This window comes from Maylandia zebra, linkage group LG5 (genome assembly GCF_041146795.1).
Source record: "Maylandia zebra isolate NMK-2024a linkage group LG5, Mzebra_GT3a, whole genome shotgun sequence".
In the NCBI taxonomy this organism is placed as follows: Eukaryota; Metazoa; Chordata; class Actinopteri; order Cichliformes; family Cichlidae; genus Maylandia; species Maylandia zebra.
In genome coordinates this window covers 58405-83623 of record NC_135171.1, presented here as the reverse complement: position 1 = coordinate 83623, position 25219 = coordinate 58405, and the positions used below count along the sequence as shown (strand labels likewise).

Here is a 25219-nt window from a genome sequence, read left to right as displayed (position 1 = left end):
GTCAATTGGTTATGAGCAAAAATTGTTTCTATAAAATAAAAATTAAAAAAACACAAAAAAAACCCCAGTTTCAACCGTAACGTGAAGTACACATTTTATTATTTTTTTCCTTTTAGTGAAAGGAAACAGCCGTCGCCGGTATGCTAGTGCGCACGCTCCACCCCCTCCTACGCCTCTTTCCCCCCCTTCTTTTTGCTTTGTAAATAAACAGAAATGTGACTTTTGCTTCATAAACAGTTTGACAAACAAGTGGTGCCTGCAGGGTGTATATTCATGGTATAACCGGCATAAACACAGCCTCACTTCGTGTGTGATTGTGCAGGAAATACAACTGTGCGCTCAGCTTCGAAAAAGGACCGCATCTATCCATTTATCCTCATCTCACCTCTATGTATGTGCTCTCTTTGAGCGCAGGTGCGGCTCTTTGCTGTGACACATCTCTAATGTAGTCTAGACGCTCCGGCGCCAGGGGTCATCGGGTGACACACACACACACACACAAACAACAAGTAACACAACATGGACCATGAACTCTGCGTGACTCAACTATACCAAGACAGTTCACCTATTACGAGCCTTTAAAGTAAGCTTATTGCTAAATAGTCTTGATATTTAATCAACAGGTAAGGTAACACCTGATTCTGTTCACATGGACGGAGTTTTTTCAGTGCTAAATAGTCTGCACATCCCGGCTCTTATTATTTATTTTGCTGCGTTATTTTGCAAAATTATCTAATCTAAAAATAAACTACATAAATGAGTGCGATGCAATATTTGCTCTTGGTGTTTTCAGTCCTTTATGTCCATCTTATGTGTCCTTTTTTTCTGTTATCAATCAACCAACCGATCATTCGATTAAAGGCCTGTCAACGGGCTTCGTAAAGGTTCTTTTAAGGTCACCAGAAAGCTACATAAAAGACTGCACCTGCACCTGCACCAAAGTTCTTTTTTTTTTCTCTCTATCTCCGAACATTGTTGCATTTTAAAACCTTCTTCAGTGAGCTATAAATAGGTCACAAGTGAAACACTAAAGTGGCTAACCTTTCTGTGGAATTAAATAGATTTCTAAAAATGTGCCCATAGTGTCAGTACAGGATTGTGAACATCGCAACGCAAAGTTTTTGATTTCTCTCAAAACATATATTTCTTTTCATGTTGAACAGATAATATCTTTAATTTGAGTCAAAGTGATTTGCACTTGAACACGCCCACCAGAAATAGACCGGGACCCATTTTTATTCTGCATGGCTGCTGGAAACATCATGTCACATCTTTGATTAATTTCATCTGAAAATAAACGTAAGTAAAGCCAAGTGTGTTACAAAAGCTTTTATAATTTGTATTGCCAAAATCGCAGAAAATAACCCCATTTAAGCTGGGTCGACAGCCACCCCTAATTTTTGCATGATTGTAGCTGCTAGCTATAAGCTAGCTAGCTATCCTGCGCAACGTTAGAACTGGTTACCAGAAACCGACCATCACAGTCGGGAATACAAGTTAGTATACTGGTAAAAAACGGCTTTTTGCCTAACTAGCTAGCGTTACCACGATGCATCGGTGGTGGATAAAGCTAGCTAGCATAAGTTCATAGTTCATAACATTCATAGTATAACTCCGTGCTCCGCTTCGTTTGAATTTTTCTGGTGAGCTCGCGGTTTCTAGACACAAGCTTGTGTTTGTGCGCGCACGTTTGTCTCTCTTCATATAAATATCTGTGTGTTATGTGTGTGTACACCGAGGGCAAAAGATAATTATTAATGTGCATGATTTAGAGACAGAAATAACAAGCCAGCATATAAGATCAATGACATAAGACTAATTCCTTCAATTGACTTTCAGGCGCAGCTCGGAAAAATGTGCATTTTCTGAAGAAATTTTAATTTTAACAGCAAAAAATTGACCCTATGCCAAACTTAGTCGCTAATGGCTGGTCTGTAGACTGTTTGGTATGTCATGTTACGTATTTCTTGGTTTTTCTATGTAATGTGTTTTATAGAGAAGTAACATTATTCTTTTTTTTCTGTATGCTTTCAGAACCACAGATCGCTCCATCCATTCCATGGCTGAAGCATACATTTTCATTTAATCTGAACAGGTATCATTTTGCATTTACACTGCACATCCTTTTTAAACATTTCATAATAATCTAGACTCTCCCTCATTATCCTCTCATTCACCTTGCTGATGTGTTGAGGACTTGATAAAAGAATACATGGTATGTCCATATCTGTTCTGTCTCTACATGAGATGCAGTCTCTTGATGTAAATTTGACAACTCTGCTATTAAATGCAGTGATTAATGTAGGACAGCAACGATTAATCAACTCATCAAGTTAATATCTTAGGGTTCTGTATTGTTTTCTTTTTTTTTCTTGGGCTTTGTGGAACATTTATGAAAATGTTCCACCATTGATTTAATTTAATGATTATGCAATTCACAATCTGATTAGTCAAATAATTGTTCTAATAGTCTGTGACCAAACAACTATCAAAATAGTAGTTTATTATGGTCAAAGATTTATCAGGTGTGCCAGACTTCAATTCTTCACTTGTACATTTTGTTCCATATTTTACCTCAAGATATCCCAGAAAGATGAAGCTGAGGAAGAGCTGCAGAGTACCACCATGGCACTCTTCGTCTTCAGGGACAACTCAAGCCTCCTACATCAGCCTCGAGACATCGGGATAATCATTGATGGTGTGGAAGTCCTGAATGAGTTGCCTTCTGTGGCAGCTGGAGTGGCAATGGTCTTTGGACTCTGTTATGCTCTTAATATGGAATATCCACGAGGATTCAGGTTCACCTTTGAGGCTCTTCAAAAGATTATGATGGAGCTTGACTTTAACAAGATGACCTCTAAGATTCGCAAACTTAATTGTGAACTTAACACTGCACAGTAGTGTGTTTGCATGCATGTGTGCATGTGTATGTGCACATGCATGTGCATGTGTGCTTGGTTATTTTGCTTGGTTGGCCTGCAGTGGTATTCTACATTCAAAATTTATAAGAACACCCATTTGAAAGGGAGATTTAAGTTGATTTCATTGATACATGTGTAGATTTTTTTTTTTTTTTACATTGTACAGGCACAGTGCACATATAAACATTTTTGAGTACTTGCAAATTGGTTTAAAAATAGTTTTTATAATGGTTTTATGCCAGTTTTAGACAGGTTGCAGGTTTTATACTGGTTTTCAAAAGATTGCAGGTTTTATACTGGTTTTCAAAAGATTGCAGGTTTTATAAAACAAACATTTCTCTAATCATTTCTGCCGTAGCACTAAATCTGTATATTACTAATCCTCTCTATTGATTATAGTTAAAATGGTTTGGAACAATAAATAATTTTGAAATAATTGGTTGGCCAACTGTCTTGTTTTTTATAGGAAATGCAGAGCATTTTTGAACTGAAATGAAATGTAAAAAATATAGTTTGAATATATGTAAATCAATTACCTGGCTTCAACACAAACATATTAGTTCATGTTAATTTGGTTCGATGTGAATACATTAGGTTGGTTAAATTTCAATATATTAGCTTGGTTCAATAATTAAAATATGGTTCTATGTAAAAAAATCAATTTGGATCAATGCAAAATTTAAAGTTTCAGTCAAGTCTAGTAATATTGTTTATATCAACATAAAAGTATCAGGTCATATCAAGTGACTCAATTTGGATTCTATAAAGCCAAATATTTTGGATGTGACAACTGGACATCATTTTTTTTAATTTGAATAGGGTTATTTTTTTTACAGTGTAGTTTATTTCTCACAGTTTTTTAAAAATTCTCTTGCTTTATGGTTCTTAGCGCTGTTACCAGTCTTTGCATTTATCATCATTTTTTCTCTTTTTTCTTTCATGTTACACAAACATGATTACATATTGCATATGAATCAAGGTTGTGCAGAGGTGGTTGCATTTCCCAGACAATCATGCAAAATATATACATTTCTTTTTTAAAAAATGACATGGTGCGACAGGACTGTAGCACAGTAATACAGCAACATCAGAGGCAAATTCCATTCAAGTTTTGCAAGCCTAGCTTTGAACTTTATTTAAATAAACGGCAGTGACTCGTTATGACAAGGATCATTCGTAATCTCACTCAAACCATGCTGAACGGCTCTAACCCAATTAGGAACATAGGGTTGTTGTTTTTTTTGTTTTTTTTAAAAAGAAAAAAACATAACTGAACACAACAGTATGTCAGTGCAGTGACTAATCAGGCAGTACAGTTTCAGGAACCGTTTTAACTGAGGCAGGATGGCATTTTGGTTTTTAAATGGGCATTTAAAACCTGAAATAATCCTAAAGGCTTAGACAAAAAGGTGACATTTGTTTTCGAAATTGAGGTGATGGGCATCTTAGTCGCTGTCACTCCTCTCTCCTCTCTGGAGCAGCCTCTTTCCACTGGAGGGCACGGGAACCTCATGCTTCACTGAGACCTTTGACTTGCTTTTGCTGTCCTTGTCAAGCAGCTCCAAACCGTCATTGATCTTCTTCAACATCTCGTAACGCTCACGCCCACGAACAGGGAGGAGAAAAACCTCCTTGTCGTCCCCCTCAGCACTGGAGGTACATTTGGACTTCTTTGTGGATGTGGTGTCAGGAGGTGGTGCGCTCTTTCGTTTTTTCGCCTCTTTGGTGCCGCTCTCCTTCTTCTGTTTATTGTCCTCCTGTAGCTGTAACAAAGAGGGACGAAATAACAAAAAAGAGAAACATATTTGTCAAGTAATTTTACCCCCCCCCCCAAAAGTGGCATTTAACATGATGATATTCTACTGCCTTCTGGGGGAGGGAAGGAACAGCGGTTTTTCTTTTGAGTTTATATTCAAGTTTTCTCCTTCTTGCCCCCTCTGGTGTACAATTTCTTCCTTTTTCCTGTTTAAAAAGAGTTCACATATTTTGTCATTTGACTGTAAGCAGTGCAAGGAGGAGATGCTCGCTTTTTGCATGACAGTCTGCCACTTCAGTCTTCCCTTTCTTTATAAGGCTGGAAAATACTTCAGACCCCTCCTCAGGCAGTAAGGGGCCTGAGGTGGGGTCTGAACTGTGGGTACCGGTATGAGGAGAGAAGGGGGACAGGACTGGATAGTGGCTTAAAGTTAGGATTTGGTTTGATTTGAACGGTCGTCCTTCACAGTCCTCCTCCAACACTGACAAGGATTGTCCACAAAAAAACCCCAAAAAACCCCCCCAAAGAACTGGTCTCCCATTAACATTCATTCAACGTGTACACAAAGATAGACGTTTTTGGAAAAGCATATTTAATACAAAAGGAGACTTCTCAAACTAAAGAGGAGAGTATTGGCGACTGGTAACACACTGCTGCTGCGACCGACTGGAACACAAGACGACAGGTAAAAATTAAAATAACTAGCAATAATTAGGGGTTAGGTTATGGGGAAAAAGCCAGGAGAGGATGGGACAAAAGTGGAATAACTGAAAAAGTAAGAGGTGTAGAGGGCTGATGTTGGTGTCTAGGTGGGGGTTTTGGTGGGTGCCGGACGCTGTGGCGAAGAGGCCACGCCGATGGCTTCTTCGGTTCTGGAGATATGGCGAATCGGACCAAAAAGGATGGGACAAAACGGTCCCAGTCGGAGAAAGGAAGGTGCAGAGGGCCTGGGTCCACCACCACTGTACTCAGCAGGCCCTGCCGGGTCGTTAGACACGCAGCATGGCAGGGATCGGTGACATAACATGTAGCAGTTTCCCTTCACAGAAGCGTCTGCAGCAGGTGGGTGGAGGAGGAGGCAGCAGAACCAGGCCTTTGGAGCACTGTGTCATCTCCTGGTCCTGATGCTTTGAATCTCCCTCTCTGTCTGTCTGTCTGTCTGTCTGTCTGTCACACACACACACACACACACACACACACACACACACACACACACACAGAAGCTGGTCAAGTGCTGTGCAACTGGGATTGCACCTGTCGTCCACAGGAGGGCGCCTAGCTGGGAAGTCCAGTACATTCCATATTAAAGTTGTTGCAAGTGCATTTTTTGTGTAAAAGACAGACACACACACACACACACACACACACACACACACAGTAAGGTCTGAAGTGCAAAATTTGAATTACATTCCTTTGTATCTCTCCCTCTCTCTCTCTCTCTCTCTCTCTCTCTCTGTCAACACACACACACACACACACACACACACACACACACACACACACACACACAGTAAGGTCTGAAGTGCAAAATTTGAATTACATTCCTTTGTATCTCTCCCTCTCTCTCTCTCTCTCTCTCTGTCTCTCTCTCTCTCTGTCAACACACACACACACACACACACTCACACACACCAAAGCACACAGACAGAAGCTGGTCACAACTGCTGTGCAACTGGGATTGAACCAGGGGGGCTCCCTCTGCTGGCTCAATGCGGTACAAAGTGTCAGAAGCTGTTAGATATCTGCTTTTGACAATCAATTGCACCTGTCATCCACAGGAGGGCGCCTAGCCGGGAAGTCCAGTACATTCCATATTAAAGTTGTTGCAAGTGCATTTTTTGTGTAAAAGACAGACACACACACACACACACACACACACACACACTGTAAGGTCTGAAGTGCAAAATTTGAATTACATTCCTTTGTATCTCTCCCTCTCTCTCTCTCTCTCTCTCTCTCTCTGTCTCTCTCTCTCTCTCTCTCTGTCAACACACACACACACACACACACACACACACACACACACACACACACAGTAAGGTCTGAAGTGCAAAATTTGAATTACATTCCTTTGTATCTCTCCCTCTCTCTCTCTCTCTCTCTCTGTCTCTCTGTCAACACACACACACACACACACACACACACACGCACACACACACGCTCAATGGAGTATAAAATAAAGACCGGGGCAGTTCTCTCACTGGAGTCTCTTAGAGTGGAGGCTGCCCTTGCTAGCAAGAAGTTCTGTGTGTTTCTCTTCTCTGAGTCTTTACTGAAGAAGTGTTTTATAACATTTTCCTTAACAACTGACATGTGTTTTTTGTGTAAAAGAGAGAGAGACACACACACACACACACACACACACACACACACACACACACACACACACTCACACTCAGCGGCTCAGAGATGAGGGAAAAACAACAGAAATCAGGATAGATTTTAATGTCAGGAGATGCCCTGTGATGCTGGGGCCATTGTGTAAGATTGGAATGTGTACCAGTGGCTGGTGGGTGGTCCTTGAAGGTCCCGGGAGGAGGCGGCGAGGAGGCAGCGGGTGGCTGGGCTTGAGCTGTGGATCAGGGACGTCATTAATTCTGCCTGGTGCTGCGTGTGCCCTGTGCAGCTTGGATGTCTGCCGCTGACGCTCTGTGGTTCCTGTTCTGCTGATCTCCTGGTCCACACACGGCTTCAGGGTGCACTGTACAAGCGGAGAAGAAATGCATCATTGGTTACCAAAATAAAACAGTGTCTTTCTGCCTGTGTCATTCTGTTTGGTTTCTTTGAGCGTTTGTTTCTTAAATACACAGCAAGTGTCACTCTCTCTCTCTCTGTCACACACACACACACACACACACCAAAGCACACACACCAAAGCACACACACACACACACACACACACACACACACACACACACACTGTGTATCATCACTGATTTCTATAATCCACATAATCCAGATTCGATTTGGTGCAATTTTTACTCAGAAAGTGAGAGATCTTATAATTCTGATCATTTATCAGTACTGACACTAAACTTTATCAGAGATGTGACCATCACAGCACATGCCATTGTGTCAAAGTAACTGAGAATAAAAAAATAAAAAAATAAAAACATAAAGGAGATTTTCCTGGCATGGATTTTATAGCAGATAACCTTAAAAATATTCTGCAATTATACCTAATTTGAAAAAGTTTACATTTCTTCAGTATTAAACAGCAGAAATTAAGCTTTATTATCCGACGTCATTTACAAAGGAAAGAAAAGACAGCGGCCGCCAGCGCTGTAAACAACCGTAGACTGATGGGTAATAAGCGAATGAGTAATGCAGAAAACACATGTTTGAGATGGGAAACTTTTCTTGAAGTTTCTCTCACAGTTCACGCACAGCTGTGGGTTTTATCGTGTTGGAAGCAAAACAGCAAAAGTAAGAAGGAATTAAGGATGATATTAGCCCCCACGCCGACTAAGCTAATTCTGATGCGTCGGTCCGCTCTGTTTACGTTTTCGTGTGGAATGCGTTTCCTGCTCTCATTTGCTGGTTGTTGTTGAAATAGTTTTGTGAGCTTTAACCTGAGATTCTGGCGTTTCTGGTAAAACACATTTATATTCATTCAATTCAGGATTTAATGAATCGATATCGCTTCATTCAAGCTACTCACCCGTCTCTATCCACCTCCACGTCCAGCTCGACCACGGACAGAGGTCCCGCCCCGACTATCTCTGATTGGTTTAGACCACGAAGGGGAATGACGTGTGTCTGTTGTTGAACACATGGACGTCTGTCGCTTGGCGAGCGATCGGGTGGTTTAGCGAGTGTCAGCCTCTTAAGTTTAAGACAAGCCCGGCTGCTTTTTAAGCGACGCGGCGCTAGCTACCCAGCTAGCTCAGTACACAGGAACTACTTCCGGTAGTTATACAAAATAAAAGCGTCCCCCATTATAATCCGCTATAATGCCATACTTCCGCTGCGCGCGCCGTTGATATATACCTTGGCTTTACATTAATTGTGAGAAAACAAAACAAACAAATAACTCACCGTTGAGTCGATTGTGAGGTAGTGTAAAGACGAATGAATCGGCTGGGTTATTGCACGCTGTCAACTGGTCTGTAGTGTAGGATTTGTCGATATCTGACAAGTAGGCCAACCACAGGGACACAGCGGCCGCCTCCATTACTCCCGACATACCACTAGAGTGAGCCAGCACACCACAAATGAAGTTTTCTTGTTCTCCATTCATTTCAATGGGAAAAAACTTGCATTAAAATATTCATATTTAAAAAACTATAGAAGTAATAAACACCAAAAGTCATAGCAACTCATTCCAGCTCCAGCCGCACACAATGATATATCATATGTGAACCTTGTCTCAAAACTGTGGGGCGAGTTAAGGTCCAAAATAAACACCAAAAGTCATAGCAATTAGATGGAGTCATTGCTTTGGCAATGACTCCATCTAATGGTTAAATTTCTGAACTGCAGGCTCAGTAAGTAAGTAAGTAAGTAAACTTTATTTATTAAGCGCTTTTCACAGACAGACATTCACAAAGCAGCAGTGATGAGACGCAGGTCTTGCGTCCATGACTGCCCTCGCGAGTTAAAGACAGCTGCAGTGTTTGTGTTTTCTAACTCAGGTGTCTCAGCTGAAGAACTGCGGGGTGATTTTAAGAAATCCCCTGTCAATTGGTTATGAGCAAAAATTGTTTCTATAAAAAAAAAAACCAAAAAAAAAAAAAAAACCCAGTTTCAACCGTAACGTGAAGTACACATTTTATTATTTTTTTCCTTTTAGTGAAAGGAAACAGCCGTCGCCGGTATGCTAGTGCGCACGCTCCACCCCCTCCTACGCCTCTTTCCCCCCCTTCTTTTTGCTTTGTAAATAAACAGAAATGTGACTTTTGCTTCATAAACAGTTTGACAAACAAGTGGTGCCTGCAGGGTGTATATTCATGGTATAACCGGCATAAACACAGCCTCACTTCGTGTGTGATTGTGCAGGAAATACAACTGTGCGCTCAGCTTCGAAAAAGGACCGCATCTATCCATTTATCCTCATCTCACCTCTATGTATGTGCTCTCTTTGAGCGCAGGTGCGGCTCTTTGCTGTGACACATCTCTAATGTAGTCTAGACGCTCCGGCGCCAGGGGTCATCGGGTGACACACACACACACACACAAACAACAAGTAACACAACATGGACCATGAACTCTGCGTGACTCAACTATACCAAGACAGTTCACCTATTACGAGCCTTTAAAGTAAGCTTATTGCTAAATAGTCTTGATATTTAATCAACAGGTAAGGTAACACCTGATTCTGTTCACATGGACGGAGTTTTTTCAGTGCTAAATAGTCTGCACATCCCGGCTCTTATTATTTATTTTGCTGCGTTATTTTGCAAAATTATCTAATCTAAAAATAAACTACATAAATGAGTGCGATGCAATATTTGCTCTTGGTGTTTTCAGTCCTTTATGTCCATCTTATGTGTCCTTTTTTTCTGTTATCAATCAACCAACCGATCATTCGATTAAAGGCCTGTCAACGGGCTTCGTAAAGGTTCTTTTAAGGTCACCAGAAAGCTACATAAAAGACTGCACCTGCACCTGCACCTGCACCAAAGTTCTTTTTTTTTTCTCTCTATCTCCGAACATTGTTGCATTTTAAAACCTTCTTCAGTGAGCTATAAATATGAGGCGCTCCAAACACACTCTCAGTTTTACTTCTGCCAAAAAATGACCACAATGCCGAGACAACTGGAGGTCCAGAACTCGATCCTCACTGGTGGGGACAGCTTTAACATGTGGCACGACTACCTGAATCTGAGCCAAGTGTTCGAGAAACTGTGCAGCAACCGTGAGGTTGATAACCGAGACACCGAGCGTCCAAAGAAGGGACAAGCGCCCCCTTGGAGTAAGGTCCACACTTCCACTCGGGGGAAGAAATCCTCCAAAAACTCATCACAGTCCAGTCCGACCAGCAGCGCGTCGGACACCAGCAGCAGCGCCTCATCCTCGGACTACTGCCGCTTATGCAAGCAGAACGGGGAGACTCCGAGGGTGTACCTATCTCACAAGCTCAAATCAGACGACGGGATAGTTTTCTGCCCCGTCCTCCGGAACTACACTTGCCCGATCTGCGAAGCCACCGGTGACAGCGCTCACACACGCAAGTACTGCCCGCAGATGAAGTGCGAGGCTGCTGGGAGGATGCAGACGGTAGGCAAGTTCTGGTAGCTGCTGAAAACTGAAGCTGCGAGAAACTGTACATATTTACCGAACTGTTTGGGGTATGTGTTCGTGTTGGCAGAGACCGTTTCAGTTCCAAAGACTGTTTCAAGTTTGACTGTCAAACACTCCGCTGCAGTCTGCAGCAAGGAGCTCTCATCCAGCACATCTGTGGAGCCCCGAGCCGGGGTGAGCGCTCTCAAACCTCGGAAAAAATTAAACTCTTTAAAGTCCTCGAGTGTTTATTGTTGTTGTTATTGTTGTTGTTGTTGTTTAATATGATACAATTTCGGGGGTACTTCATAGGTCACAAGTGAAACACTAAAGTGGCTAACCTTTCTGTGGAATTAAATAGATTTCTAAAAATGTGCCCATAGTGTCAGTGCGCGAGTCTTTTAGTTAAAATGCATATGCTATATTATCCCTCATGTCAGACAGATTATTCGACAAAAACGTCAGTATTTTGTCTTTTTTTTTTTTTTTTTTTTTTTTTTTTGGTATTATAGAAAATTTTTAACTCACATGCAACTCTTCCACTTGAAGTTACAGATGTACCTGAACTCACCAGAGAACATGCGTCATAAAAAAATAATTAAATTAAATTAAAAGTAACACTTCAAGGCAAAAGTGAAACGATTATGTGAAGTGAGAAATTGAATTAAGGTTCAATAGTTTTAGTTTCAAAATAGAGGGGCTGGGGAAATACAGTATACAAGGTCAAAACAGAGTTTGTACAAGTTTGTACAAAGACAGCTGCAGTGTTTGTGTTTTCTAACTCAGGTGTCTCAGCTGAAGAACTGCGGGGTGATTTTAAGAAATCCCCTGTCAATTGGTTATGAGCAAAAATTGTTTCTATAAAATAAAAATTAAAAAAACACAAAAAAAACCCCAGTTTCAACCGTAACGTGAAGTACACATTTTATTATTTTTTTCCTTTTAGTGAAAGGAAACAGCCGTCGCCGGTATGCTAGTGCGCACGCTCCACCCCCTCCTACGCCTCTTTCCCCCCCTTCTTTTTGCTTTGTAAATAAACAGAAATGTGACTTTTGCTTCATAAACAGTTTGACAAACAAGTGGTGCCTGCAGGGTGTATATTCATGGTATAACCGGCATAAACACAGCCTCACTTCGTGTGTGATTGTGCAGGAAATACAACTGTGCGCTCAGCTTCGAAAAAGGACCGCATCTATCCATTTATCCTCATCTCACCTCTATGTATGTGCTCTCTTTGAGCGCAGGTGCGGCTCTTTGCTGTGACACATCTCTAATGTAGTCTAGACGCTCCGGCGCCAGGGGTCATCGGGTGACACACACACACACACACAAACAACAAGTAACACAACATGGACCATGAACTCTGCGTGACTCAACTATACCAAGACAGTTCACCTATTACGAGCCTTTAAAGTAAGCTTATTGCTAAATAGTCTTGATATTTAATCAACAGGTAAGGTAACACCTGATTCTGTTCACATGGACGGAGTTTTTTCAGTGCTAAATAGTCTGCACATCCCGGCTCTTATTATTTATTTTGCTGCGTTATTTTGCAAAATTATCTAATCTAAAAATAAACTACATAAATGAGTGCGATGCAATATTTGCTCTTGGTGTTTTCAGTCCTTTATGTCCATCTTATGTGTCCTTTTTTTCTGTTATCAATCAACCAACCGATCATTCGATTAAAGGCCTGTCAACGGGCTTCGTAAAGGTTCTTTTAAGGTCACCAGAAAGCTACATAAAAGACTGCACCTGCACCTGCACCAAAGTTCTTTTTTTTTTCTCTCTATCTCCGAACATTGTTGCATTTTAAAACCTTCTTCAGTGAGCTATAAATAGGTCACAAGTGAAACACTAAAGTGGCTAACCTTTCTGTGGAATTAAATAGATTTCTAAAAATGTGCCCATAGTGTCAGTACAGGATTGTGAACATCGCAACGCAAAGTTTTTGATTTCTCTCAAAACATATATTTCTTTTCATGTTGAACAGATAATATCTTTAATTTGAGTCAAAGTGATTTGCACTTGAACACGCCCACCAGAAATAGACCGGGACCCATTTTTATTCTGCATGGCTGCTGGAAACATCATGTCACATCTTTGATTAATTTCATCTGAAAATAAACGTAAGTAAAGCCAAGTGTGTTACAAAAGCTTTTATAATTTGTATTGCCAAAATCGCAGAAAATAACCCCATTTAAGCTGGGTCGACAGCCACCCCTAATTTTTGCATGATTGTAGCTGCTAGCTATAAGCTAGCTAGCTATCCTGCGCAACGTTAGAACTGGTTACCAGAAACCGACCATCACAGTCGGGAATACAAGTTAGTATACTGGTAAAAAACGGCTTTTTGCCTAACTAGCTAGCGTTACCACGATGCATCGGTGGTGGATAAAGCTAGCTAGCATAAGTTCATAGTTCATAACATTCATAGTATAACTCCGTGCTCCGCTTCGTTTGAATTTTTCTGGTGAGCTCGCGGTTTCTAGACACAAGCTTGTGTTTGTGCGCGCACGTTTGTCTCTCTTCATATAAATATCTGTGTGTTATGTGTGTGTACACCGAGGGCAAAAGATAATTATTAATGTGCATGATTTAGAGACAGAAATAACAAGCCAGCATATAAGATCAATGACATAAGACTAATTCCTTCAATTGACTTTCAGGCGCAGCTCGGAAAAATGTGCATTTTCTGAAGAAATTTTAATTTTAACAGCAAAAAATTGACCCTATGCCAAACTTAGTCGCTAATGGCTGGTCTGTAGACTGTTTGGTATGTCATGTTACGTATTTCTTGGTTTTTCTATGTAATGTGTTTTATAGAGAAGTAACATTATTCTTTTTTTTCTGTATGCTTTCAGAACCACAGATCGCTCCATCCATTCCATGGCTGAAGCATACATTTTCATTTAATCTGAACAGGTATCATTTTGCATTTACACTGCACATCCTTTTTAAACATTTCATAATAATCTAGACTCTCCCTCATTATCCTCTCATTCACCTTGCTGATGTGTTGAGGACTTGATAAAAGAATACATGGTATGTCCATATCTGTTCTGTCTCTACATGAGATGCAGTCTCTTGATGTAAATTTGACAACTCTGCTATTAAATGCAGTGATTAATGTAGGACAGCAACGATTAATCAACTCATCAAGTTAATATCTTAGGGTTCTGTATTGTTTTCTTTTTTTTTCTTGGGCTTTGTGGAACATTTATGAAAATGTTCCACCATTGATTTAATTTAATGATTATGCAATTCACAATCTGATTAGTCAAATAATTGTTCTAATAGTCTGTGACCAAACAACTATCAAAATAGTAGTTTATTATGGTCAAAGATTTATCAGGTGTGCCAGACTTCAATTCTTCACTTGTACATTTTGTTCCATATTTTACCTCAAGATATCCCAGAAAGATGAAGCTGAGGAAGAGCTGCAGAGTACCACCATGGCACTCTTCGTCTTCAGGGACAACTCAAGCCTCCTACATCAGCCTCGAGACATCGGGATAATCATTGATGGTGTGGAAGTCCTGAATGAGTTGCCTTCTGTGGCAGCTGGAGTGGCAATGGTCTTTGGACTCTGTTATGCTCTTAATATGGAATATCCACGAGGATTCAGGTTCACCTTTGAGGCTCTTCAAAAGATTATGATGGAGCTTGACTTTAACAAGATGACCTCTAAGATTCGCAAACTTAATTGTGAACTTAACACTGCACAGTAGTGTGTTTGCATGCATGTGTGCATGTGTATGTGCACATGCATGTGCATGTGTGCTTGGTTATTTTGCTTGGTTGGCCTGCAGTGGTATTCTACATTCAAAATTTATAAGAACACCCATTTGAAAGGGAGATTTAAGTTGATTTCATTGATACATGTGTAGATTTTTTTTTTTTTTTACATTGTACAGGCACAGTGCACATATAAACATTTTTGAGTACTTGCAAATTGGTTTAAAAATAGTTTTTATAATGGTTTTATGCCAGTTTTAGACAGGTTGCAGGTTTTATACTGGTTTTCAAAAGATTGCAGGTTTTATACTGGTTTTCAAAAGATTGCAGGTTTTATAAAACAAACATTTCTCTAATCATTTCTGCCGTAGCACTAAATCTGTATATTACTAATCCTCTCTATTGATTATAGTTAAAATGGTTTGGAACAATAAATAATTTTGAAATAATTGGTTGGCCAACTGTCTTGTTTTTTATAGGAAATGCAGAGCATTTTTGAACTGAAATGAAATGTAAAAAATATAGTTTGAATATATGTAAATCAATTACCTGGCTTCAACACAAACATATTAGTTCATGTTAATTTGGTTCGATGTGAATACATTAGGTTGGTTAAATTTCAATATATTAGCTTGGTTCAATAATTAAAATATGGTTCTATGTAAAAAAATCAATTTGGATCAATGCAAAATTTAAAGTTTCAGTCAAGTCTAGTAATATTGTTTATATCAACATAAAAGTATCAGGTCATATCAAGTGACTCAATTTGGATTCTATAAAGCCAAATATTTTGGATGTGACAACTGGACATCATTTTTTTTAATTTGAATAGGGTTATTTTTTTTACAGTGTAGTTTATTTCTCACAGTTTTTTAAAAATTCTCTTGCTTTATGGTTCTTAGCGCTGTTACCAGTCTTTGCATTTATCATCATTTTTTCTCTTTTTTCTTTCATGTTACACAAACATGATTACATATTGCATATGAATCAAGGTTGTGCAGAGGTGGTTGCATTTCCCAGACAATCATGCAAAATATATACATTTCTTTTTTAAAAAATGACATGGTGCGACAGGACTGTAGCACAGTAATACAGCAACATCAGAGGCAAATTCCATTCAAGTTTTGCAAGCCTAGCTTTGAACTTTATTTAAATAAACGGCAGTGACTCGTTATGACAAGGATCATTCGTAATCTCACTCAAACCATGCTGAACGGCTCTAACCCAATTAGGAACATAGGGTTGTTGTTTTTTTTGTTTTTTTTAAAAAGAAAAAAACATAACTGAACACAACAGTATGTCAGTGCAGTGACTAATCAGGCAGTACAGTTTCAGGAACCGTTTTAACTGAGGCAGGATGGCATTTTGGTTTTTAAATGGGCATTTAAAACCTGAAATAATCCTAAAGGCTTAGACAAAAAGGTGACATTTGTTTTCGAAATTGAGGTGATGGGCATCTTAGTCGCTGTCACTCCTCTCTCCTCTCTGGAGCAGCCTCTTTCCACTGGAGGGCACGGGAACCTCATGCTTCACTGAGACCTTTGACTTGCTTTTGCTGTCCTTGTCAAGCAGCTCCAAACCGTCATTGATCTTCTTCAACATCTCGTAACGCTCACGCCCACGAACAGGGAGGAGAAAAACCTCCTTGTCGTCCCCCTCAGCACTGGAGGTACATTTGGACTTCTTTGTGGATGTGGTGTCAGGAGGTGGTGCGCTCTTTCGTTTTTTCGCCTCTTTGGTGCCGCTCTCCTTCTTCTGTTTATTGTCCTCCTGTAGCTGTAACAAAGAGGGACGAAATAACAAAAAAGAGAAACATATTTGTCAAGTAATTTTACCCCCCCCCCCAAAAGTGGCATTTAACATGATGATATTCTACTGCCTTCTGGGGGAGGGAAGGAACAGCGGTTTTTCTTTTGAGTTTATATTCAAGTTTTCTCCTTCTTGCCCCCTCTGGTGTACAATTTCTTCCTTTTTCCTGTTTAAAAAGAGTTCACATATTTTGTCATTTGACTGTAAGCAGTGCAAGGAGGAGATGCTCGCTTTTTGCATGACAGTCTGCCACTTCAGTCTTCCCTTTCTTTATAAGGCTGGAAAATACTTCAGACCCCTCCTCAGGCAGTAAGGGGCCTGAGGTGGGGTCTGAACTGTGGGTACCGGTATGAGGAGAGAAGGGGGACAGGACTGGATAGTGGCTTAAAGTTAGGATTTGGTTTGATTTGAACGGTCGTCCTTCACAGTCCTCCTCCAACACTGACAAGGATTGTCCACAAAAAAACCCCAAAAAACCCCCCCAAAGAACTGGTCTCCCATTAACATTCATTCAACGTGTACACAAAGATAGACGTTTTTGGAAAAGCATATTTAATACAAAAGGAGACTTCTCAAACTAAAGAGGAGAGTATTGGCGACTGGTAACACACTGCTGCTGCGACCGACTGGAACACAAGACGACAGGTAAAAATTAAAATAACTAGCAATAATTAGGGGTTAGGTTATGGGGAAAAAGCCAGGAGAGGATGGGACAAAAGTGGAATAACTGAAAAAGTAAGAGGTGTAGAGGGCTGATGTTGGTGTCTAGGTGGGGGTTTTGGTGGGTGCCGGACGCTGTGGCGAAGAGGCCACGCCGATGGCTTCTTCGGTTCTGGAGATATGGCGAATCGGACCAAAAAGGATGGGACAAAACGGTCCCAGTCGGAGAAAGGAAGGTGCAGAGGGCCTGGGTCCACCACCACTGTACTCAGCAGGCCCTGCCGGGTCGTTAGACACGCAGCATGGCAGGGATCGGTGACATAACATGTAGCAGTTTCCCTTCACAGAAGCGTCTGCAGCAGGTGGGTGGAGGAGGAGGCAGCAGAACCAGGCCTTTGGAGCACTGTGTCATCTCCTGGTCCTGATGCTTTGAATCTCCCTCTCTGTCTGTCTGTCTGTCTGTCTGTCTGTCACACACACACACACACACACACACACACACACACACACACACACACAGAAGCTGGTCAAGTGCTGTGCAACTGGGATTGCACCTGTCGTCCACAGGAGGGCGCCTAGCTGGGAAGTCCAGTACATTCCATATTAAAGTTGTTGCAAGTGCATTTTTTGTGTAAAAGACAGACACACACACACACACACACACACACACACACAGTAAGGTCTGAAGTGCAAAATTTGAATTACATTCCTTTGTATCTCTCCCTCTCTCTCTCTCTCTCTCTCTCTCTCTCTGTCAACACACACACACACACACACACACACACACACACACACACACACACACACACACACACACACAGTAAGGTCTGAAGTGCAAAATTTGAATTACATTCCTTTGTATCTCTCCCTCTCTCTCTCTCTCTCTCTCTGTCTCTCTCTCTCTCTGTCAACACACACACACACACACACTCACACACACCAAAGCACACAGACAGAAGCTGGTCACAACTGCTGTGCAACTGGGATTGAACCAGGGGGGCTCCCTCTGCTGGCTCAATGCGGTACAAAGTGTCAGAAGCTGTTAGATATCTGCTTTTGACAATCAATTGCACCTGTCATCCACAGGAGGGCGCCTAGCCGGGAAGTCCAGTACATTCCATATTAAAGTTGTTGCAAGTGCATTTTTTGTGTAAAAGACAGACACACACACACACACACACACACACACACACTGTAAGGTCTGAAGTGCAAAATTTGAATTACATTCCTTTGTATCTCTCCCTCTCTCTCTCTCTCTCTCTCTCTCTCTGTCTCTCTCTCTCTCTCTCTCTGTCAACACACACACACACACACACACACACACACACACACACACAGTAAGGTCTGAAGTGCAAAATTTGAATTACATTCCTTTGTATCTCTCCCTCTCTCTCTCTCTCTCTCTCTGTCTCTCTGTCAACACACACACACACACACACACACACACACGCACACACACACGCTCAATGGAGTATAAAATAAAGACCGGGGCAGTTCTCTCACTGGAGTCTCTTAGAGTGGAGGCTGCCCTTGCTAGCAAGAAGTTCTGTGTGTTTCTCTTCTCTGAGTCTTTACTGAAGAAGTGTTTTATAACATTTTCCTTAACAACTGACATGTGTTTTTTGTGTAAAAGAGAGAGAGACACACACACACACACACACACACACACACACACACACACACACACTCACACTCAGCGGCTCAGAGATGAGGGAAAAACAACAGAAATCAGGATAGATTTTAATGTCAGGAGATGCCCTGTGATGCTGGGGCCATTGTGTAAGATTGGAATGTGTACCAGTGGCTGGTGGGTGGTCCTTGAAGGTCCCGGGAGGAGGCGGCGAGGAGGCAGCGGGTGGCTGGGCTTGAGCTGTGGATCAGGGACGTCATTAATTCTGCCTGGTGCTGCGTGTGCCCTGTGCAGCTTGGATGTCTGCCGCTGACGCTCTGTGGTTCCTGTTCTGCTGATCTCCTGGTCCACACACGGCTTCAGGGTGCACTGTACAAGGGAAGAAGAAATGCATCATTGGTTACCAAAATAAAACAGTGTCTTTCTGCCTCTGTCATTCTGTTTGGTTTCTTTGAGCGTTTGTTTCTTAAATACACAGCAAGTGTCACTCTCTCTCTCTCTCTCTCTGTCACACACACACACACACACACACACAGAAGCAGAGCAGCTGCTTTGCCACTGGGATTGAACAAGAGGTGCTCCCTCTGCTGGCTCAATGCGGTACAAAGTGTCAGAAGGTGTTATACCGGCGAAAATAACATCTTTCAATTGCATGTTTGGTCCACAGGATGGCGCCTAGCTGGCAAGTCCTGTACATTGCATATTAAAAGTTGTTGCAAGTGCACTCACATGTATTTTTTGTGTAAAAGAGACACACACACACACACACACACACACACACACGCTCAATGGAGTATAAAATAAAGACCGGGGCAGTTCTCTCACTGGAGTCTCTTAGAGTGGAGGCTGCCCTTGCTAGCAAGAAGTTCTGTGTGTTTCTCTTCTCTGAGTCTTTACTGAAGAAGTGTTTTATAACATTTTCCTTAACAACTGACATGTGTTTTTTGTGTAAAAGAGAGAGAGACACACACACACACACACACACTCACACTCAGCGGCTCAGAGATGAGGGAAAAACAACAGAAATCAGGATAGATTTTAATGTCAGGAGATGCCCTGTGATGCTGGGGCCATTGTGTAAGATTGGAATGTGTACCAGTGGCTGGTGGGTGGTCCTTGAAGGTCCCGGGAGGAGGCGGCGAGGAGGCAGCGGGTGGCTGGGCTTGAGCTGTGGATCAGGGACGTCATTAATTCTGCCTGGTGCTGCGTGTGCCCTGTGCAGCTTGGATGTCTGCCGCTGACGCTCTGTGGTTCCTGTTCTGCTGATCTCCTGGTCCACACACGGCTTCAGGGTGCACTGTACAAGCGGAGAAGAAATGCATCATTGGTTACCAAAATAAAACAGTGTCTTTCTGCCTGTGTCATTCTGTTTGGTTTCTTTGAGCGTTTGTTTCTTAAATACACAGCAAGTGTCACTCTCTCTCTCTCTGTCACACACACACACACACACACACCAAAGCACACACACCAAAGCACACACACACACACACACACACACACACACACACACACACACTGTGTATCATCACTGATTTCTATAATCCACATAATCCAGATTCGATTTGGTGCAATTTTTACTCAGAAAGTGAGAGATCTTATAATTCTGATCATTTATCAGTACTGACACTAAACTTTATCAGAGATGTGACCATCACAGCACATGCCATTGTGTCAAAGTAACTGAGAATAAAAAAATAAAAAAATAAAAACATAAAGGAGATTTTCCTGGCATGGATTTTATAGCAGATAACCTTAAAAATATTCTGCAATTATACCTAATTTGAAAAAGTTTACATTTCTTCAGTATTAAACAGCAGAAATTAAGCTTTATTATCCGACGTCATTTACAAAGGAAAGAAAAGACAGCGGCCGCCAGCGCTGTAAACAACCGTAGACTGATGGGTAATAAGCGAATGAGTAATGCAGAAAACACATGTTTGAGATGGGAAACTTTTCTTGAAGTTTCTCTCACAGTTCACGCACAGCTGTGGGTTTTATCGTGTTGGAAGCAAAACAGCAAAAGTAAGAAGGAATTAAGGATGATATTAGCCCCCACGCCGACTAAGCTAATTCTGATGCGTCGGTCCGCTCTGTTTACGTTTTCGTGTGGAATGCGTTTCCTGCTCTCATTTGCTGGTTGTTGTTGAAATAGTTTTGTGAGCTTTAACCTGAGATTCTGGCGTTTCTGGTAAAACACATTTATATTCATTCAATTCAGGATTTAATGAATCGATATCGCTTCATTCAAGCTACTCACCCGTCTCTATCCACCTCCACGTCCAGCTCGACCACGGACAGAGGTCCCGCCCCGACTATCTCTGATTGGTTTAGACCACGAAGGGGAATGACGTGTGTCTGTTGTTGAACACATGGACGTCTGTCGCTTGGCGAGCGATCGGGTGGTTTAGCGAGTGTCAGCCTCTTAAGTTTAAGACAAGCCCGGCTGCTTTTTAAGCGACGCGGCGCTAGCTACCCAGCTAGCTCAGTACACAGGAACTACTTCCGGTAGTTATACAAAATAAAAGCGTCCCCCATTATAATCCGCTATAATGCCATACTTCCGCTGCGCGCGCCGTTGATATATACCTTGGCTTTACATTAATTGTGAGAAAACAAAACAAACAAATAACTCACCGTTGAGTCGATTGTGAGGTAGTGTAAAGACGAATGAATCGGCTGGGTTATTGCACGCTGTCAACTGGTCTGTAGTGTAGGATTTGTCGATATCTGACAAGTAGGCCAACCACAGGGACACAGCGGCCGCCTCCATTACTCCCGACATACCACTAGAGTGAGCCAGCACACCACAAATGAAGTTTTCTTGTTCTCCATTCATTTCAATGGGAAAAAACTTGCATTAAAATATTCATATTTAAAAAACTATAGAAGTAATAAACACCAAAAGTCATAGCAACTCATTCCAGCTCCAGCCGCACACAATGATATATCATATGTGAACCTTGTCTCAAAACTGTGGGGCGAGTTAAGGTCCAAAATAAACACCAAAAGTCATAGCAATTAGATGGAGTCATTGCTTTGGCAATGACTCCATCTAATGGTTAAATTTCTGAACTGCAGGCTCAGTAAGTAAGTAAGTAAGTAAACTTTATTTATTAAGCGCTTTTCACAGACAGACATTCACAAAGCAGCAGTGATGAGACGCAGGTCTTGCGTCCATGACTGCCCTCGCGAGTTAAAGACAGCTGCAGTGTTTGTGTTTTCTAACTCAGGTGTCTCAGCTGAAGAACTGCGGGGTGATTTTAAGAAATCCCCTGTCAATTGGTTATGAGCAAAAATTGTTTCTATAAAAAAAAAAACCAAAAAAAAAAAAAAAACCCAGTTTCAACCGTAACGTGAAGTACACATTTTATTATTTTTTTCCTTTTAGTGAAAGGAAACAGCCGTCGCCGGTATGCTAGTGCGCACGCTCCACCCCCTCCTACGCCTCTTTCCCCCCCTTCTTTTTGCTTTGTAAATAAACAGAAATGTGACTTTTGCTTCATAAACAGTTTGACAAACAAGTGGTGCCTGCAGGGTGTATATTCATGGTATAACCGGCATAAACACAGCCTCACTTCGTGTGTGATTGTGCAGGAAATACAACTGTGCGCTCAGCTTCGAAAAAGGACCGCATCTATCCATTTATCCTCATCTCACCTCTATGTATGTGCTCTCTTTGAGCGCAGGTGCGGCTCTTTGCTGTGACACATCTCTAATGTAGTCTAGACGCTCCGGCGCCAGGGGTCATCGGGTGACACACACACACACACACAAACAACAAGTAACACAACATGGACCATGAACTCTGCGTGACTCAACTATACCAAGACAGTTCACCTATTACGAGCCTTTAAAGTAAGCTTATTGCTAAATAGTCTTGATATTTAATCAACAGGTAAGGTAACACCTGATTCTGTTCACATGGACGGAGTTTTTTCAGTGCTAAATAGTCTGCACATCCCGGCTCTTATTATTTATTTTGCTGCGTTATTTTGCAAAATTATCTAATCTAAAAATAAACTACATAAATGAGTGCGATGCAATATTTGCTCTTGGTGTTTTCAGTCCTTTATGTCCATCTTATGTGTCCTTTTTTTCTGTTATCAATCAACCAACCGATCATTCGATTAAAGGCCTGTCAACGGGCTTCGTAAAGGTTCTTTTAAGGTCACCAGAAAGCTACATAAAAGACTGCACCTGCACCTGCACCTGCACCAAAGTTCTTTTTTTTTTCTCTCTATCTCCGAACATTGTTGCATTTTAAAACCTTCTTCAGTGAGCTATAAATATGAGGCGCTCCAAACACACTCTCAGTTTTACTTCTGCCAAAAAATGACCACAATGCCGAGACAACTGGAGGTCCAGAACTCGATCCTCACTGGTGGGGACAGCTTTAACATGTGGCACGACTACCTGAATCTGAGCCAAGTGTTCGAGAAACTGTGCAGCAACCGTGAGGTTGATAACCGAGACACCGAGCGTCCAAAGAAGGGACAAGCGCCCCCTTGGAGTAAGGTCCACACTTCCACTCGGGGGAAGAAATCCTCCAAAAACTCATCACAGTCCAGTCCGACCAGCAGCGCGTCGGACACCAGCAGCAGCGCCTCATCCTCGGACTACTGCCGCTTATGCAAGCAGAACGGGGAGACTCCGAGGGTGTACCTATCTCACAAGCTCAAATCAGACGACGGGATAGTTTTCTGCCCCGTCCTCCGGAACTACACTTGCCCGATCTGCGAAGCCACCGGTGACAGCGCTCACACACGCAAGTACTGCCCGCAGATGAAGTGCGAGGCTGCTGGGAGGATGCAGACGGTAGGCAAGTTCTGGTAGCTGCTGAAAACTGAAGCTGCGAGAAACTGTACATATTTACCGAACTGTTTGGGGTATGTGTTCGTGTTGGCAGAGACCGTTTCAGTTCCAAAGACTGTTTCAAGTTTGACTGTCAAACACTCCGCTGCAGTCTGCAGCAAGGAGCTCTCATCCAGCACATCTGTGGAGCCCCGAGCCGGGGTGAGCGCTCTCAAACCTCGGAAAAAATTAAACTCTTTAAAGTCCTCGAGTGTTTATTGTTGTTGTTATTGTTGTTGTTGTTGTTTAATATGATACAATTTCGGGGGTACTTCATAGGTCACAAGTGAAACACTAAAGTGGCTAACCTTTCTGTGGAATTAAATAGATTTCTAAAAATGTGCCCATAGTGTCAGTGCGCGAGTCTTTTAGTTAAAATGCATATGCTATATTATCCCTCATGTCAGACAGATTATTCGACAAAAACGTCAGTATTTTGTCTTTTTTTTTTTTTTTTTTTTTTTTTTTTGGTATTATAGAAAATTTTTAACTCACATGCAACTCTTCCACTTGAAGTTACAGATGTACCTGAACTCACCAGAGAACATGCGTCATAAAAAAATAATTAAATTAAATTAAAAGTAACACTTCAAGGCAAAAGTGAAACGATTATGTGAAGTGAGAAATTGAATTAAGGTTCAATAGTTTTAGTTTCAAAATAGAGGGGCTGGGGAAATACAGTATACAAGGTCAAAACAGAGTTTGTACAAGTTTGTACAAAGACAGCTGCAGTGTTTGTGTTTTCTAACTCAGGTGTCTCAGCTGAAGAACTGCGGGGTGATTTTAAGAAATCCCCTGTCAATTGGTTATGAGCAAAAATTGTTTCTATAAAATAAAAATTAAAAAAACACAAAAAAAACCCCAGTTTCAACCGTAACGTGAAGTACACATTTTATTATTTTTTTCCTTTTAGTGAAAGGAAACAGCCGTCGCCGGTATGCTAGTGCGCACGCTCCACCCCCTCCTACGCCTCTTTCCCCCCCTTCTTTTTGCTTTGTAAATAAACAGAAATGTGACTTTTGCTTCATAAACAGTTTGACAAACAAGTGGTGCCTGCAGGGTGTATATTCATGGTATAACCGGCATAAACACAGCCTCACTTCGTGTGTGATTGTGCAGGAAATACAACTGTGCGCTCAGCTTCGAAAAAGGACCGCATCTATCCATTTATCCTCATCTCACCTCTATGTATGTGCTCTCTTTGAGCGCAGGTGCGGCTCTTTGCTGTGACACATCTCTAATGTAGTCTAGACGCTCCGGCGCCAGGGGTCATCGGGTGACACACACACACACACACAAACAACAAGTAACACAACATGGACCATGAACTCTGCGTGACTCAACTATACCAAGACAGTTCACCTATTACGAGCCTTTAAAGTAAGCTTATTGCTAAATAGTCTTGATATTTAATCAACAGGTAAGGTAACACCTGATTCTGTTCACATGGACGGAGTTTTTTCAGTGCTAAATAGTCTGCACATCCCGGCTCTTATTATTTATTTTGCTGCGTTATTTTGCAAAATTATCTAATCTAAAAATAAACTACATAAATGAGTGCGATGCAATATTTGCTCTTGGTGTTTTCAGTCCTTTATGTCCATCTTATGTGTCCTTTTTTTCTGTTATCAA

At 41.6% G+C, this 25219-nt stretch overlaps 2 protein-coding genes and 4 long non-coding RNA genes across 7 annotated transcripts in view; 4 read left to right on the top strand and 2 right to left on the bottom strand.

Moving 5' to 3' along the window:
- The first annotated feature begins 1065 nt into the window (after positions 1-1065).
- LOC143418543 (uncharacterized) lies at positions 1066-3357 on the top strand. Its single transcript, XR_013098528.1, has 3 exons — positions 1066-1299; positions 2035-2095; positions 2581-3357. It is a non-coding gene; the product is annotated as an uncharacterized LOC143418543 (long non-coding RNA).
- A 744-nt stretch (positions 3358-4101) lies between these two features.
- LOC143418542 (uncharacterized) lies at positions 4102-9525 on the bottom strand. Of its 2 annotated transcripts, none has more exons than XR_013098527.1 (3): positions 8339-9525; positions 7178-7378; positions 4102-5840 (listed from the first exon to the last, which is right to left on the bottom strand). It is a non-coding gene; the product is annotated as an uncharacterized LOC143418542 (long non-coding RNA). The 2 variants fall into 2 exon arrangements; XR_013098526.1 differs by having other exon boundaries at positions 4102-5832.
- Positions 9526-10400: 875 nt separating this feature from the next.
- LOC112434539 (nanos homolog 2-like) lies at positions 10401-11126 on the top strand. Its single transcript, XM_024802061.2, has one exon. The coding sequence runs from the start codon at positions 10414-10416 to the stop codon at positions 10912-10914; it is 501 nt and encodes a 166-aa protein (XP_024657829.1). The 5' UTR covers positions 10401-10413; the 3' UTR covers positions 10915-11126.
- A 1668-nt stretch (positions 11127-12794) lies between these two features.
- On the top strand, positions 12795-15086 carry LOC143418541 (uncharacterized). Its single transcript, XR_013098525.1, has 3 exons — positions 12795-13028; positions 13764-13824; positions 14310-15086. It is a non-coding gene; the product is annotated as an uncharacterized LOC143418541 (long non-coding RNA).
- A 744-nt stretch (positions 15087-15830) lies between these two features.
- LOC143418540 (uncharacterized) overlaps positions 15831-25219 on the bottom strand; it is a 57178-nt gene continuing 47789 nt past the window's right edge. Inside the window, exons 2-4 of the long non-coding RNA XR_013098524.1 lie at positions 19833-20033; positions 18905-19105; positions 15831-17569 (exon numbers count right to left, since the gene is read on the bottom strand). This is a non-coding gene — a long non-coding RNA (uncharacterized LOC143418540). The remainder of the gene's footprint in view (positions 17570-18904; positions 19106-19832; positions 20034-25219) is intronic.
- LOC143418717 (nanos homolog 2-like) lies at positions 23056-23781 on the top strand. Its single transcript, XM_076884443.1, has one exon. The coding sequence runs from the start codon at positions 23069-23071 to the stop codon at positions 23567-23569; it is 501 nt and encodes a 166-aa protein (XP_076740558.1). The 5' UTR covers positions 23056-23068; the 3' UTR covers positions 23570-23781.

Coding starts and splice junctions, on each gene's coding strand:
- LOC112434539 (XM_024802061.2), top strand. CDS start 10,414: ATGACCACAATGCCGAGACAACTGGAGGTCCAGAACTCGATCCTCACT.
- LOC143418717 (XM_076884443.1), top strand. CDS start 23,069: ATGACCACAATGCCGAGACAACTGGAGGTCCAGAACTCGATCCTCACT.